This window comes from Fonsecaea monophora (genome assembly GCF_001642475.1).
Source record: "Fonsecaea monophora strain CBS 269.37 chromosome Unknown Scaff106, whole genome shotgun sequence".
Taxonomy (NCBI): Eukaryota; Fungi; Ascomycota; class Eurotiomycetes; order Chaetothyriales; family Herpotrichiellaceae; genus Fonsecaea; species Fonsecaea monophora.
The window spans coordinates 69,778-82,187 of NW_019174037.1; the positions used below are offsets into that span (position 1 = coordinate 69,778).

The 12,410-nt window shown below is 50.8% G+C and overlaps 5 protein-coding genes across 5 annotated transcripts; 3 read left to right on the plus strand and 2 right to left on the minus strand.

Moving 5' to 3' along the window:
* Positions 1-131: 131 nt before the first annotated feature.
* AYO21_09951 (hypothetical protein) lies at positions 132-867 on the minus strand (the record flags this gene model as incomplete). The annotated part of the gene is made up of 2 exons (XM_022659877.1): positions 132-740; positions 790-867. The coding sequence occupies 2 exons, from the start codon at positions 865-867 to the stop codon at positions 132-134; spliced, it is 687 nt and encodes a 228-aa protein (XP_022507820.1).
* Positions 868-2,175: 1,308 nt separating this feature from the next.
* Positions 2,176-3,476, plus strand: AYO21_09952 (phosphoglycerate kinase; the record flags this gene model as incomplete). The annotated part of the gene is made up of 2 exons (XM_022659878.1): positions 2,176-2,241; positions 2,289-3,476. The coding sequence occupies 2 exons, from the start codon at positions 2,176-2,178 to the stop codon at positions 3,474-3,476; spliced, it is 1,254 nt and encodes a 417-aa protein (XP_022507821.1).
* A 1,464-nt stretch (positions 3,477-4,940) lies between these two features.
* AYO21_09953 (hypothetical protein) lies at positions 4,941-7,202 on the plus strand (the record flags this gene model as incomplete). Its single annotated transcript, XM_022659879.1, has 1 exon — positions 4,941-7,202. One exon carries the CDS (start codon positions 4,941-4,943, stop codon positions 7,200-7,202), a length of 2,262 nt encoding a protein of 753 aa, XP_022507822.1.
* A 126-nt stretch (positions 7,203-7,328) lies between these two features.
* Positions 7,329-7,844, minus strand: AYO21_09954 (hypothetical protein; the record flags this gene model as incomplete). Its single annotated transcript, XM_022659880.1, has 1 exon — positions 7,329-7,844. One exon carries the CDS (start codon positions 7,842-7,844, stop codon positions 7,329-7,331), a length of 516 nt encoding a protein of 171 aa, XP_022507823.1.
* Positions 7,845-9,361: 1,517 nt separating this feature from the next.
* Positions 9,362-10,887, plus strand: AYO21_09955 (NADP-specific glutamate dehydrogenase; the record flags this gene model as incomplete). Its single annotated transcript, XM_022659881.1, has 3 exons — positions 9,362-9,815; positions 10,019-10,074; positions 10,123-10,887. The coding sequence occupies 3 exons, from the start codon at positions 9,362-9,364 to the stop codon at positions 10,885-10,887; spliced, it is 1,275 nt and encodes a 424-aa protein (XP_022507824.1).
* Positions 10,888-12,410: the final 1,523 nt, after the last annotated feature.

The following is a 12,410-nucleotide window of genomic DNA, read 5'->3' on the forward strand; positions in this document are numbered from 1 at the left end:
GATATGTTGGTATTCCGTGGGCGTGCGCTCGAACCATGTACAATTTATGAATCACCATACCACCTCAAAACGCCATTGATGCTGATCATTGGGTATCTCATTGCTGACAGAAGGTGTACGGCATGATAATTTCATTGGAGAGCTTGTGCTTCGTCCTCACTTGAATTCGTCAAACTGAGGTAGGCGGTCCAGGCGATCCCCACAGTGCTCACAAAGGGGATCTGGAATTGCAGGGGCATGACGCGGAAGTTGAGGATCTGTACGGCAGGCCAGAGGATATAGTTCGCCCTTAGCGTGGGTAGATAGATGTCCTTGAACTTGGTCATAACCTCTTTCCTTCCACCTCCTTCTGCCACCGTCATGAAAGTGAAGAAGCAGCAAAGACCGAAAGGTGCAAATATCAACTGGTCCATAGCAACTCTCTTCAGTGCCGGAAGTGTGCCACTTTTGGGGGTGATAGGAAACCACTTGGTCAGTCGACCAAACCACAGAAATTGGATTGGGGCCATCAAGAATCCGTATGACATGAATCGAGTCAGGCGTTCGAAATCGAAAGACTGAGGCCCATTGCTTCGAGGGGGAAGACCAGGCGATAGCCTTGCAGGCTTTTCGTTCAAATCTTCGAGTTCGACACCGGAGGAGATCAGGTATCTCGAATCGGTCGTGGTCGGCAACATGGCTTGCCTTGTTCGAACTGCGGTTATTGATTGAGCCACCGTGTCTGCAATGCCTCCAAGAATCTGTTTGACCTTCAGCTATCATCCAACTGTTGCAGGTTCATCCACATACCGCGTTCGTGATCATTGTGGTTAGGACAGGCTTCTGAGCATAGTAGGAGTTAAATTTGGCGACGAGTCGGGCGGCCATTGCTAACTCGACGAGGAAAAGAATGGTGTGTAATAATGGCTGTTTAGAAGATAGCAAGTCAGCTTTACCAAGAGAGAAACAGAACTGTCAAGTGCAGAATCAAAAAGAGGTTGGCGTACGATTCGGCCATAGATATAAGTACTGTTCAACCACGCCAACGACTTTCGTCTCGAGATGTCCAGCATGGTGGAGAGAGGGAAGTTAATGAGGTGAGAGATCGAACAGAAGGGGAGTCTTGGATATTGTGGAAAGATGAGGTCAACGAAGGGAAATGAGGGACGTCTGTGACGACAGCGTCTTTAAATTGGGGCGCAGGCTGCAGTGGACCAAGTACCAGGCGTTGAATTCGATGCGATGGTGTCGGAAGAGCGCAGCCAACTTTAAGGAGAGGATGTCTTGTACTACTGGAAATCAGGCTCTGGCTATTGCCCATCAAAGGTCGTGGATGTATCGTGTCTCTGTGTGCAAGTAAACGAAAAGATGAGGTTGGTGGTTGACAGGTGCGCAGCAAGGGGCTAGTGAGGCCTCGGGCCAGACCTGCAGGAGAGGCTCACCAGGAGGTGGCGGCAGGCATGGCAAGCGATGCCTAGAAAGCCTGAGAGCCTCGACACGCCGAGAGCCTGTTTGACGGAGTGTCGGAGGTCCGCATGACCATCTCACCCACCCTTCAGCGCCGAACCCAAATTCCATGAAAGCCGATTTGATTCACACCTGGGATTGGATAGAAGGCAGTAGTAGAAAGTGGTTTTCATTGCAGTCGCAGATGTGTTTCCCATCTACTTGGACAAGAGTACCTGCTCTGCGTATATATCAAGCTGGCGGGTAGTGGCGAAGACAACAGCACGAGTCCTCCCGCCATGACAGACCTGCACGTTAACCTACCAGCCAGAATTCATCTGATCTCTGGGAGATAGTGATTCAAATCATTCACATGGTGCCACTTCTCGGCGAAAATAGCAAATGCTGCAAACCACATGCAGGGCCTTAAACAAGCGAGCGATAAATGGCTGAGAGGCTGCTTGCTAACACCACCCCTGGCTGAGGATTGAGCAGCCTGTGAGCAGCCCGTGACGTCGGTTGCCCATACCCCAAAGCGCCCGTGTTTTTTCCATCACCCCACCAGTTCCGTTGTATTGAGCCCAACCCGAGTTGACCCCTCCGACAATTCCCAATAAGTTCACAAGTGCTTCAGTTTTCTGTTCAGAGCCCGTAGCTCAATAAAGATTTTCTTCTCGCTCTCTATCTCTTCTATTTTCACATTGAGCCACGCTTCCTTCTGTTGCATTTTTATCCCGGCCCAAGTCCAAAATGTCTCTCTCCAACAAGCTCGCCATCACTGACATCGACCTTAAGGATAAGCGCGTTTTGATCCGAGTATGTTTAGTTCCCATGAGCGTCGTGTTTGCACTGATTGTGTTTAGGTCGACTTCAATGTCCCGCTTGATGCCGATAGAAAGGTCACCAACAATCAGAGAATAGTCGGTGCTCTACCTACCATCAAATACGCCATTGAACATGGAGCCAAAGCCGTCATCCTCATGTCCCACCTCGGTCGTCCGGACGGCAAGAAGAATCCCAAATATAGTCTGAAGCCTGTCGTCCCCGAGCTCGAGAAGCTTTTGGGCAAGAGCGTCATATTCACCGACGACTGCGTTGGTCCTGAGGTTGAGGAGGTTGTCAACAAAGCCAGCGGCGGCCAAGTTATTTTGCTCGAGAACCTGCGTTTCCACATCGAGGAAGAAGGGAGTGCTAAAGACAAGGATGGCAACAAAGTTAAAGCCGACAAGGACGATGTTGCCAAGTTCCGGAAGGGTCTGACAGCGTTGGGTGATGTGTATATCAACGACGCCTTCGGCACTGCTCACCGAGCTCACAGCTCAATGGTCGGAGTAGAGCTACCTGACAAAGCATCTGGCTTTTTGATGAAGAAAGAACTCGACTATTTTGCTCAAGCTCTCGAGAAACCCAAGCGGCCGTTCCTTGCCATACTCGGTGGTGCAAAGGTCTCAGACAAGATCCAGTTGATCGACAATTTGCTTGGCAAGGTCAACATCCTGATCATTTGCGGCGGTATGGCTTTCACGTTCAAGAAGACCCTGGAGGGCGTCAAGATCGGTAACAGCTTATTCGATCAAGCCGGAAGTGAAAAATGCGCCGAGCTGGTGGAAAAGGCCAAAAAGAACAACGTCAAGATCGTCTTGCCTTGCGACTACATCACGGCCGACAAATTCGATAAGGATGCAAACACCGGCACCGCGACAGACGCTGAAGGCATCCCAGATGGATGGATGGGTCTTGACTGTGGCGAAAAGAGCATCGAATTGTATAAGGAAGCCATCGATGAGGCCCAGACGATCCTGTGGAATGGACCCCCGGGAGTTTTTGAGTTCGAAAAGTTCGCCAACGGCACTAAACAGACCTTGGATGCTTGCGTGAGTGCAGCCCAGGCCGGGAAAATTGTCATCATTGGTGGAGGTGACACAGCAACTGTCGCCGCGAAGTATGGAGTGGAGGACAAACTGAGCCACGTGTCAACCGGCGGTGGTGCGAGCTTGGAATTGCTGGAGGGCAAAGCTCTACCAGGTGTGGTTGCCCTGTCGAGTAAGTAGTCTACATGCTCCACGACCGACAGGCGCACGATTGATGGGTATCGAAGCAAGCGAAACTGCGAGACCAAACCTCTGAGGGGCAAATAAAAACACGACAGTCCATTGTTGTATGATAGTTTTCTCCACCCACGAACTGCTAGAAGGAAGCATGCCGTATCTTTAACCATTGATGCCTTGAGTCCATGATACCAGAACGCCATGCAATGCGCTGCTCTCGCATAACGTGCTCTATTTGCTCGATTCGACTTTCTTCAACTCCTCTCTGTGTGGAAAAGGGTCAGCCTCGGGGATGTTACAGTGGAAATTGTCGGACATTGTCTGGAACGTACTTCAACTGCTTGCTGAAATCTTCGTTCTCATCATCGTCATCCCAGCTCTCTTCCCATAGATGTGTAGTTCCACCAGGTACTTCTGCGTCTTCTTGTGACCAGTCTGTTCGAAATGATGTCAACATAATCCCCTTCTATTGTGCCTTGTTTGTCTGCGCTTCCATACCTTCGACTGGAAAATCTTCAAACTCATCGTCTTCCTCGAGCATGGCCGGGGGCGGATTCGCGGCTGTCTTGGATGCTTGGGCTGGATCAACTTCGGTCTTCTGCGTAGGTTGCATTTTGGTCGTTGGTGGGTTAGAGCCAGACGACGACATTGTGGTGTGTGGGTGAACGCAGGCAGCGGACGGAATAAGTAACGTGGTCTAGTAGCGAACAGCAAAGGATCAAAATGCAGGCAAGGATTCCCCTTTGTTGGACTGGATGTTGCTCTTTTGTTCAGCAAGTTCGGCCGTGTGTGAGGTGCGGCGTGGGTGGTTATTCGGGTTTGTAACGAATGAGGGAATCCGTGAGGTGCTTGTGGGCCGTGGCAAGATGGTGGGTGTTTGAGACTGGCCTCTCAGCCTCCAAGCTACTTCAAATGCCAGTTTAGCCAGTCACGCCTGTGATTAGCTAGTTTAGACACCCGTTGTGGGCTCGGATAGACAGGACGCTAGTGACAAAAACAAGCCTCCAATACGCACAAAAGAGGCACAAATGTAGCATGGCATGCGATGCCGCAGCACGGGCATAACACAATAACTCCACAGATGCTGCCTGATGTTCGTCATCATTGATCCTTTGGAGGGCAAACGGCTCAATTTACACCACACGTTTACAAAGTACATGCCATTGGGCGTCTTCACCAGCACGCTGGGGCCGGAACAGAAATAAGCTCGCCTCTTGTTCGCGGGCTGGAACTTCCTTGGATGTTCCTTTATCTCTAGTTGTCCTCACTTCTCTTGACAGATTCACGTCTACAGAAATATTTGGGTCAACGGTTACTTTGAAATCATTCATAACTTCAGTATGATGTGTTAAGATATCGCCCTGTTTTAGATTGCCTTGTGTTTCTTGGAGCTTTGTTGGCTGGGCCAGACTGAGGCTTGCAACAGTCTCCTCCCTTCCCGCTGTTTCAGCCCTTGCTACATTCAACATGCACAGAGTCGGACGATGGTTCGATCGCGGCCGTGGCGGGCTCAATGCTTCAACACACAGCCTCGACTCGCTCGAGGAGTCTCAAAATCTAGAGACGGCCATGCGAGCCGTAGACCGAGTCATGGACGACGACATCGAGGGCGCTGAAGCAGGCCTCGCCGACGGCAACTCTTCGTTCCACAAACTTGCCAAAGGCACACTGGCCTTTATGAAGGCTGCCTTGGGATTCGAGCAAGAATTCATGAAGGAAGCCTCGGAAACCCTCTATGAGGCGGAATCCAGTGCTTCAACCAGCCACGCAAGGGCCCAGCACGACTCGCGCGCTTTCCAATCCACCATCTATGAGAGAGGTTCAGAGTTTGCATTGTGCCAGGCAGAGGCCCAGATCATGTCTGCTGTGGTTGGTGTGCTCAATGAAAGTCTGACCGAGTCTCTGCGAGGGTTCTATAAACTCCGCAAAGCATATATTACCCTTGACAGCCTTGTGCAAATGGAAATCAACTTCAACCGCAATCGGCCGAACAGCAATCTAACAGTCTCAAGAGACCAGTCGACCGAAAGTTTGCCCTTGCCCATCTCTGGGAAGTCGACCCCATTGACCTCAGAACCCCATCCTCATCACCATGTCCAACCTGCTCAACCATCTGCTCTGAGGAATGCCGAACCCGTTGATGCGACGCCAGACAGTGTTTCCGATGACGAATTCCACGAAGCAGATGAGACCAACGCAGTCACAGACAAGTACATCGGCAACATGGAGGTAGACGTGGAATCGGACCACGCCACGGAACTGGAACTGGAAATTGAGAAAATAAATGAACACCTTCCAGAAGAAGCGCTGAGCCGATCTACAACAGTGACACTAGGCTTGCTCACAGAGGGGCCTGAGTCAGAGGTATTCAGCAACTCCCTAGACGTCTTCATCCACTCGGGTACCAATCTCATGTCAGGCTTATTGGCGCTTCTCATCTCCATCATTCCGCCAGCGTTCAGCAAACTCCTCTATATCGTCGGTTTCCGCGGGGATCGAGAACGAGGCATCCGAATGCTGTGGCAGGCTAGTAAATTTCCAAACATAAATGGCGGAATGGCGAGTTTAATTTTGTTTGGTTGGTACAACGGGCTGGTTAGCTTTTGCGATATCGTTGCGGACGCGGATCCCTCCAAACCAGACGACGTCGAGGCATACCCCACAAAACGCCTGGAGACACTCCTGGTCGAGATGCGGAGAAGGTATCCCAACAGCAAACTTTGGGTCGTGGAGGAAGCAAGAACAGAGGCCTCGAAACGAAACCTCGACCAAGCCTTGACCATTCTCGCGAACCCCGGCAAGAGTCAACTGAAGCAGATCGAAGCGCTGCACATGTTTGAAAAGAGTTTGAGCGCCATGCACGCCCACAGATACCAATTGTGTGCGGACTCTATATTGGCGTGCGTGGACCTCAACGCGTGGTCTCGCGCTTTGTATTACTACATTGCCGGGGCCGCCCACCTTTGCTTCTACCGCCATGACAAAACGCTGTCCAGCAGTGACAGGGAAAGGCATGCCAAGCTCGCCGAAGAAATGTTTAAAACAGCTCCAACAAAGGTCGGGAAGAAAAAGATGATGGGTAGGCAGCTGCCATTCGACATCTTCGTGGTACGGAAGATCTCGAAATGGGAGGAGCGAGCATCTCGGTGGAGCTGCGATTTCGTCGACGCTATCGGGGTCAGTCCACTCGATGAGATGATCTTCCTGTGGAATGGTTTCAAGAAAATGGATGAGCCGCTGCTGCAGAAGTCCTTGGACAATCTTGAATGGTCTGAAAACACACCCAACTGGAGCAAGGAAGATGTCGATGAATACGCGATCCTCGACATCCTAAGGGCTGTCATCTTCAGGAATCTCCGCCGACATGAGGAATCAAAGAGCTTGTTGAAAAGAAAATTGTTGACCCAAGGTGCTCATGAGTTCAGGGGTTCGAATAAAGACGACTGGATGGCTCCAACAGCACATCATGAGATGGCAGTCAATCTGTGGATGCAGAGGACAGCGTACACTCAGCAACATGGAGCCACATTCATTCGAGATCCCAAGGAGGAGACACCTCCGGTTGATCTTACTCATGATGCAAAACTGGTTCAAGAAGCAAAACACCACCTAGAAAAGGCGAAAGGATGGGAGAAGTACGAGCTCGACGCCCGACTTGGTCTGAAAATCACGGCTGCTCTCAATGCTGTGAAGAAATGGGAACAACAACACCCTCATGTATTGCGATAGTGCATTCGATGTCGTCCGGACCGTGGTTGGTGCTGAACCATCAACGATACTCGCCTGTCGAGGTGGGTCACGACCGGCAAAGTCATGTCTGTGCAATCAATCGTCCCTATTCGCGGCTTGGGTTCGTCATTTCGCCTGCCTTGGGAGCTTCAGGCGGAGAAAATGAGTCCCTTCCAGCGGTGTCTCATAGTACGCGGGAATATTCTCGAAACCGAAGTTGCGGTACATACCCAACGCGGTGGTCATGCTAGGCAGGGTGTCCAGCCTCACTTCATCATATCCAAGCTTCTCAGCTATAGCGATAATATCGGAGGCCAGGGCTTTACCGATCCCAGTCCCTCGCCCTGCTGGCGTGACATAGAGGCGCTTCATCTCGCAGACCTTGCCTCCCAGGCCAGCAGAGGGAAGAGGCCGCAGCCCAACACATCCGATTGCCACCCCAGCCTCATTCCGAGCCAAGAGCAGTTCTCCTTGCGGAGGGGAATACTTTCCCGGCATTCCGGTCATTTCGTTGTCAAAGTTTTGGAAAGATAAGTCGAAGCCCAAAGACTCGGCATAGGCGTAAAAGAGGGAGATGGTATCTGTCAAGTCGCGTGGAAGCCGGACGGGCGTTATGGAAAAGGTGGCTGTTTCTCTAGCCATTTTGGAATACGGCGAAGTGGTATATCTCCGGCCAAGGAAAAAGAACGAGATACACACAGGGTCAATCGAATGGCATTTCACCCGGCCAAGCAGCAAACTGGGCTGCAAAGTCTCTGGCTCAAAAGCAATTGCTTTTTGTCGTCCTGGTATTTGGTGCAGGGAGTTTCTATGAGTCAAGGGTGGGACACCCAAGGCCCCGGGGCGGTGAGAAGCCCTCCGAACCCGGGTTCATCCTCTTGTCTTTGCCTCTGTACCTCTCCACTCTGGTGCCACCAGGTGCATCGTTCCACCTGACCCTGAGAGGTTTGACATCCAAGTATCTCTCAAAGTATTGTGTTTCTTAGAACGAGAGATGGGTGGTAGTCGAGAAAGAATTTTCTGCTTCACGTGCTCCAGCGCGAATGGTACCCCGGCTTCGTGGAGAAAAAATCTTTAGCATGGACAGGGGTAACTTATTTTTTTTCCTCTTCGTCAGCGGATTCTTTACAAGCAGGTATCTAGCGTGAACGAGAAACATTGCTTCCAGATGCCACAGGCATTCTTAGCGAAGGGTATTGCTTCTGACGGCCCTGATGCCTGGAGGTGGATACGTTAAGGTTGCTGCATCTGACGAAGCTTTGGGGGAGGAGCTCAGCAAAGCCCCAGCAAGCAATGTCGAGCGACATCGGATCAAGTAGGACAGGCCGCCCAGCCCCTGCACTCAACCGCTTAAAGAGTCAAGAGGCGGAAGAGGAGGGGCAAGAGGGGGGCTTCGATAAGGTGCGTGGATAGGATTTGGGCCCTGGTAATTAGAACTTGAAAGCTGCAGGTCGTTCGTCATTATTGCTTCTGCAGGTGGTGCAGATTCGCCAGAGTCACCTGCTCCCGGAGCTACTGGTCAAAAGCCTGTACCTGTCACGCTTGGAGACCCCTGACATGCCTCGGAACTGTGTGCCACCCCCGATTCCTCGCCGGTGGCGCACTGTTGGCCCCGCCGTTCGAGGTGTCCTGAGTGCCTGACTCCCTTGAGTCTCCATCCCCAGTCCCCACCATACTTCACTTCTATAAAGTAACGAGTATCAACAAGCTCTCCCTTATCGAACCAATGAATGCGCGTACTTTCATTTACGAATTTTGTCAACACCAACTTGACAAACAGCTTGTCGATACGACGTGTTCGAGACTCACCTCTCTCCTGAGGGTTCAGATAAACTAGGGCAGAATCATCGTCCTACTAGCTTCACCTGCAACATGGATGTGCAAAGGCCTTGTCGTCACCCTTCGAATTGACGTACTGCTGGAGATTTTTTTTTTCTCCTGCCAAGGTGATGAGCTGCAGTTGTAGACTACAGAAAACGCTCAAATCAGGCTGAGCGGGAACTTCCTGTAGACTCACCCTGCTGGCCGTTATATTGTGGCCATTTTTCTTTCACCCACTTCCACTCTTGCTTCTACTTCCAACCCAAGCTTTTCCTCAAATCCCCATTTCACTCTACTTGCTTGCTGGTCTCTGCCGTTTGAACCCTCAACGTGACAACATGACCAATCTTCCCTCCGAGCCTGAATTTGAGCAAGCGTACCATGAACTCGTTTCCAGCCTGGAGAATTCGTCGCTCTTTGAGAAGAACCCAGAGTACAAGACAGCCCTCAAGGTCTGCTCCATCCCTGAACGCATAATACAATTTCGAGTTGTGTGGGAAGACGACAAGGGCGATCTCCAAGTGAACCGGGGATACCGTGTACAGTTCAACTCCGCACTTGGTCCCTACAAAGGCGGCCTCCGATTTCATCCTACCGTGAACCTTTCGGTCCTGAAGTTTTTGGGGTTCGAGCAGATCTTCAAAAATGCCCTCACGGGTTTGAACATGGGAGGTGGGAAAGGTGGCTCGGATTTCGATCCCAAGGGCAAATCAGACAATGAGATCCGCAGGTTCTGCGCGTCTTTCATGAGCGAGCTTGGAAAGCACATTGGTGCCGACATCGATGTTCCTGGTATGCCCAATGCGACCACTTGGTGCATTCGGTAGGCTGACCATATGCACAGCGGGCGACATCGGTGTATCCGGACGAGAAATCGGCTGGCTATTTGGGCAATACAAGAAACAGACCAAGACGTGGGAAGGCGTTCTGACTGGAAAAGGAGGCAAGTTTACAATGTAGCTTCCTGACAAGACACAATTTCTGACAAGTTGCAGGCACTTGGGGCGGCTCTCTCATCCGACCAGAGGCCACAGGTTATGGTGTTGTCTATGTGAGACCTCCTTCATCCTAGCGAGTTGCGTTGGACTGACCGAACCAGTATGTTGAGCACATGATCAAGTATGCCTCTGGTGGCACCGAGTCGTTCGCAGGCAAAAGAGTCGCCATCTCCGGCTCCGGCAATGTGGCGCAATATGCTGCCCTGAAAGTGATTGAGCTAGGTGGGACTGTCGTCTCCCTCAGTGACAGCAAAGGAGCCATCATCGCCACCACGCCACAGGGCATCGACCCAGAGATGATTGAAATCATTGCGAAACTCAAGGTCGACCGGAAACAGCTGTCCGAGGTCGCCGAGACCTCCGCATTCAGCAGCAAGGTCAAATACATCGACGGTGCGCGACCGTGGTTGCACGTGGGACAAGTCGATGTGGCCCTTCCTTCGGCGACGCAAAACGAAGTATCTGGTGAGGAGGCTGAGGGTCTCATCGCAGCCGGATGCAAATTTGTGGCCGAAGGCAGCAACATGGGCTGCACAAAGGCTGCGATCGACGCGTTTGAGGCGCAGAGGAACTTCAAAAAGGAGAAGTGGGTGTGGTATGCCCCCGGAAAGGCTGCCAATGCAGGTGGTGTGGCGGTCTCAGGTCTCGAAATGGCCCAGAACTCTGCACGCATCAAGTGGACGGCGGAAGAGGTGGACGAGAAGCTCAAGTCCATCATGAAGAACTGCTTCGAGAACGGCCTGCAGACTGCCAAGACATATGTCACACCAAAGGAGGACGAATTCCCCAGCTTAATGGCTGGCAGCAACATCGCTGGATTTACCAAGGTCGCGGCAGCGATGAGAGACCAAGGCGACTGGTGGTAGACGATGGACGAGGATTTAGAAAGACCAAACTAACGATGTGATTTGAGATGTGGTTGTACTCCGGGATGACTACTGGAGTTCGGCGTATCTACCGAGTTTATACCTATGTACGAAATGAAATGAACAAGACCACAGGAGGATTCAGAACGCATTCAACCTTCTTCCAATCGCTCTATGATTCAAGGAGAGTATTAAAATCTGCGCGGCGGTCTGTCTTGGCCTTCAACCAAACATCGATTGCTTTGCTGAACTGTGTAGCAATCAAAAGTGTTTGTTCGTATGTACAATGCCCCGATCAGTACTGGAGTGCTTCGGTGTGATCTCTCCGAGAATTGATAAGCTGGGAGCGAGCCACACAGTCAACCCATCAGGAAATGACGTGCTTAAGGAATTGTGGCTATCCGCGAAGTAGGAGCAATATACTTGAAGGTTGGAAAATGTGATTATCTGCCGCATTCCAGATGAATTGCTGTGTGTCGTGGAGCACGAGAGCATGGAGTATTTAAACTTAGTAACTTAATATTTTCCGTTATCCTCATTTTGGGATTCCACAAACCCCGGTCCGTCATGGAGGCCGACCGGAATGGCAAGGAAGATCTTACGCCCCCTTTCATGGCATGGATAGTTATGTAAGCCAGTATGTATCCTCATAGAGGCGATACTCGATAGATGGTGCCACCCAGGCGCTGATTGAGAATTCGCTTAGATAAGCTCGCTGGTTGTAAAAAGATCACTGTACTCGGTACATAGCTTCGCTTTGTAGCGCACGTGGCTAGTCATGAGGAGATTGTGCGAGGAAACAGGGCAGGAAGCAAATGAGAATTCCTTGGATTAATCTGAGAGTCAGTAAAGTCGTATTCATTCTATAGTATCTGCAAGGTTTAACACCTGATGGGCATATGCTTGAATTTGTGGGGTGTCTTTTGGTCAGAAAATGCAGCTTGTCTTGGGTACGTAGCTCCACAGACGTTTTTTAGCTATATATTATTTTCTTTCGCATTTGTTCTCAACAATCAAACAAGTGATTCCTCGATGGTCTAGTGGTCATGAGTAAGTCAATCACATCTGAGCAACTAGCAATTGCAACATCATCTAACATTCAAACAGTTTCCGCTTGTCATCACAAGATAACGAGCGCGGGAGACCAGGGTTCGATTCCCTGTCGGGGAGTTTTCTTTTTGCCCTGGAATGGATTTCTTTTTTTGGTGGGCTTCTTCTCAACGCCTGTCTCAGTCAGTCTTTGGTCAGTGCTCCGTTTGGTTTTCCTACTAAACTCCCTGATTTCAGCAACCAAGGCTTCTCGACTTCTCTGCCATAATTTTTTTGGGTATCAGGGTGCCACGAATCGCGCTACGAAAGGTGTCACAACACACAGGGCTTCATTGATAAGTGGGTGGTATCGAGACGGGTGTCGAACAGACCCTGTACAGGACGAGTCCATGCGTCTCCGCGACAACTGATCGATATCCATTACCAATGGTTATGAACGTGAGAGAAGTTGACTACGGAGCAATACTACAAAT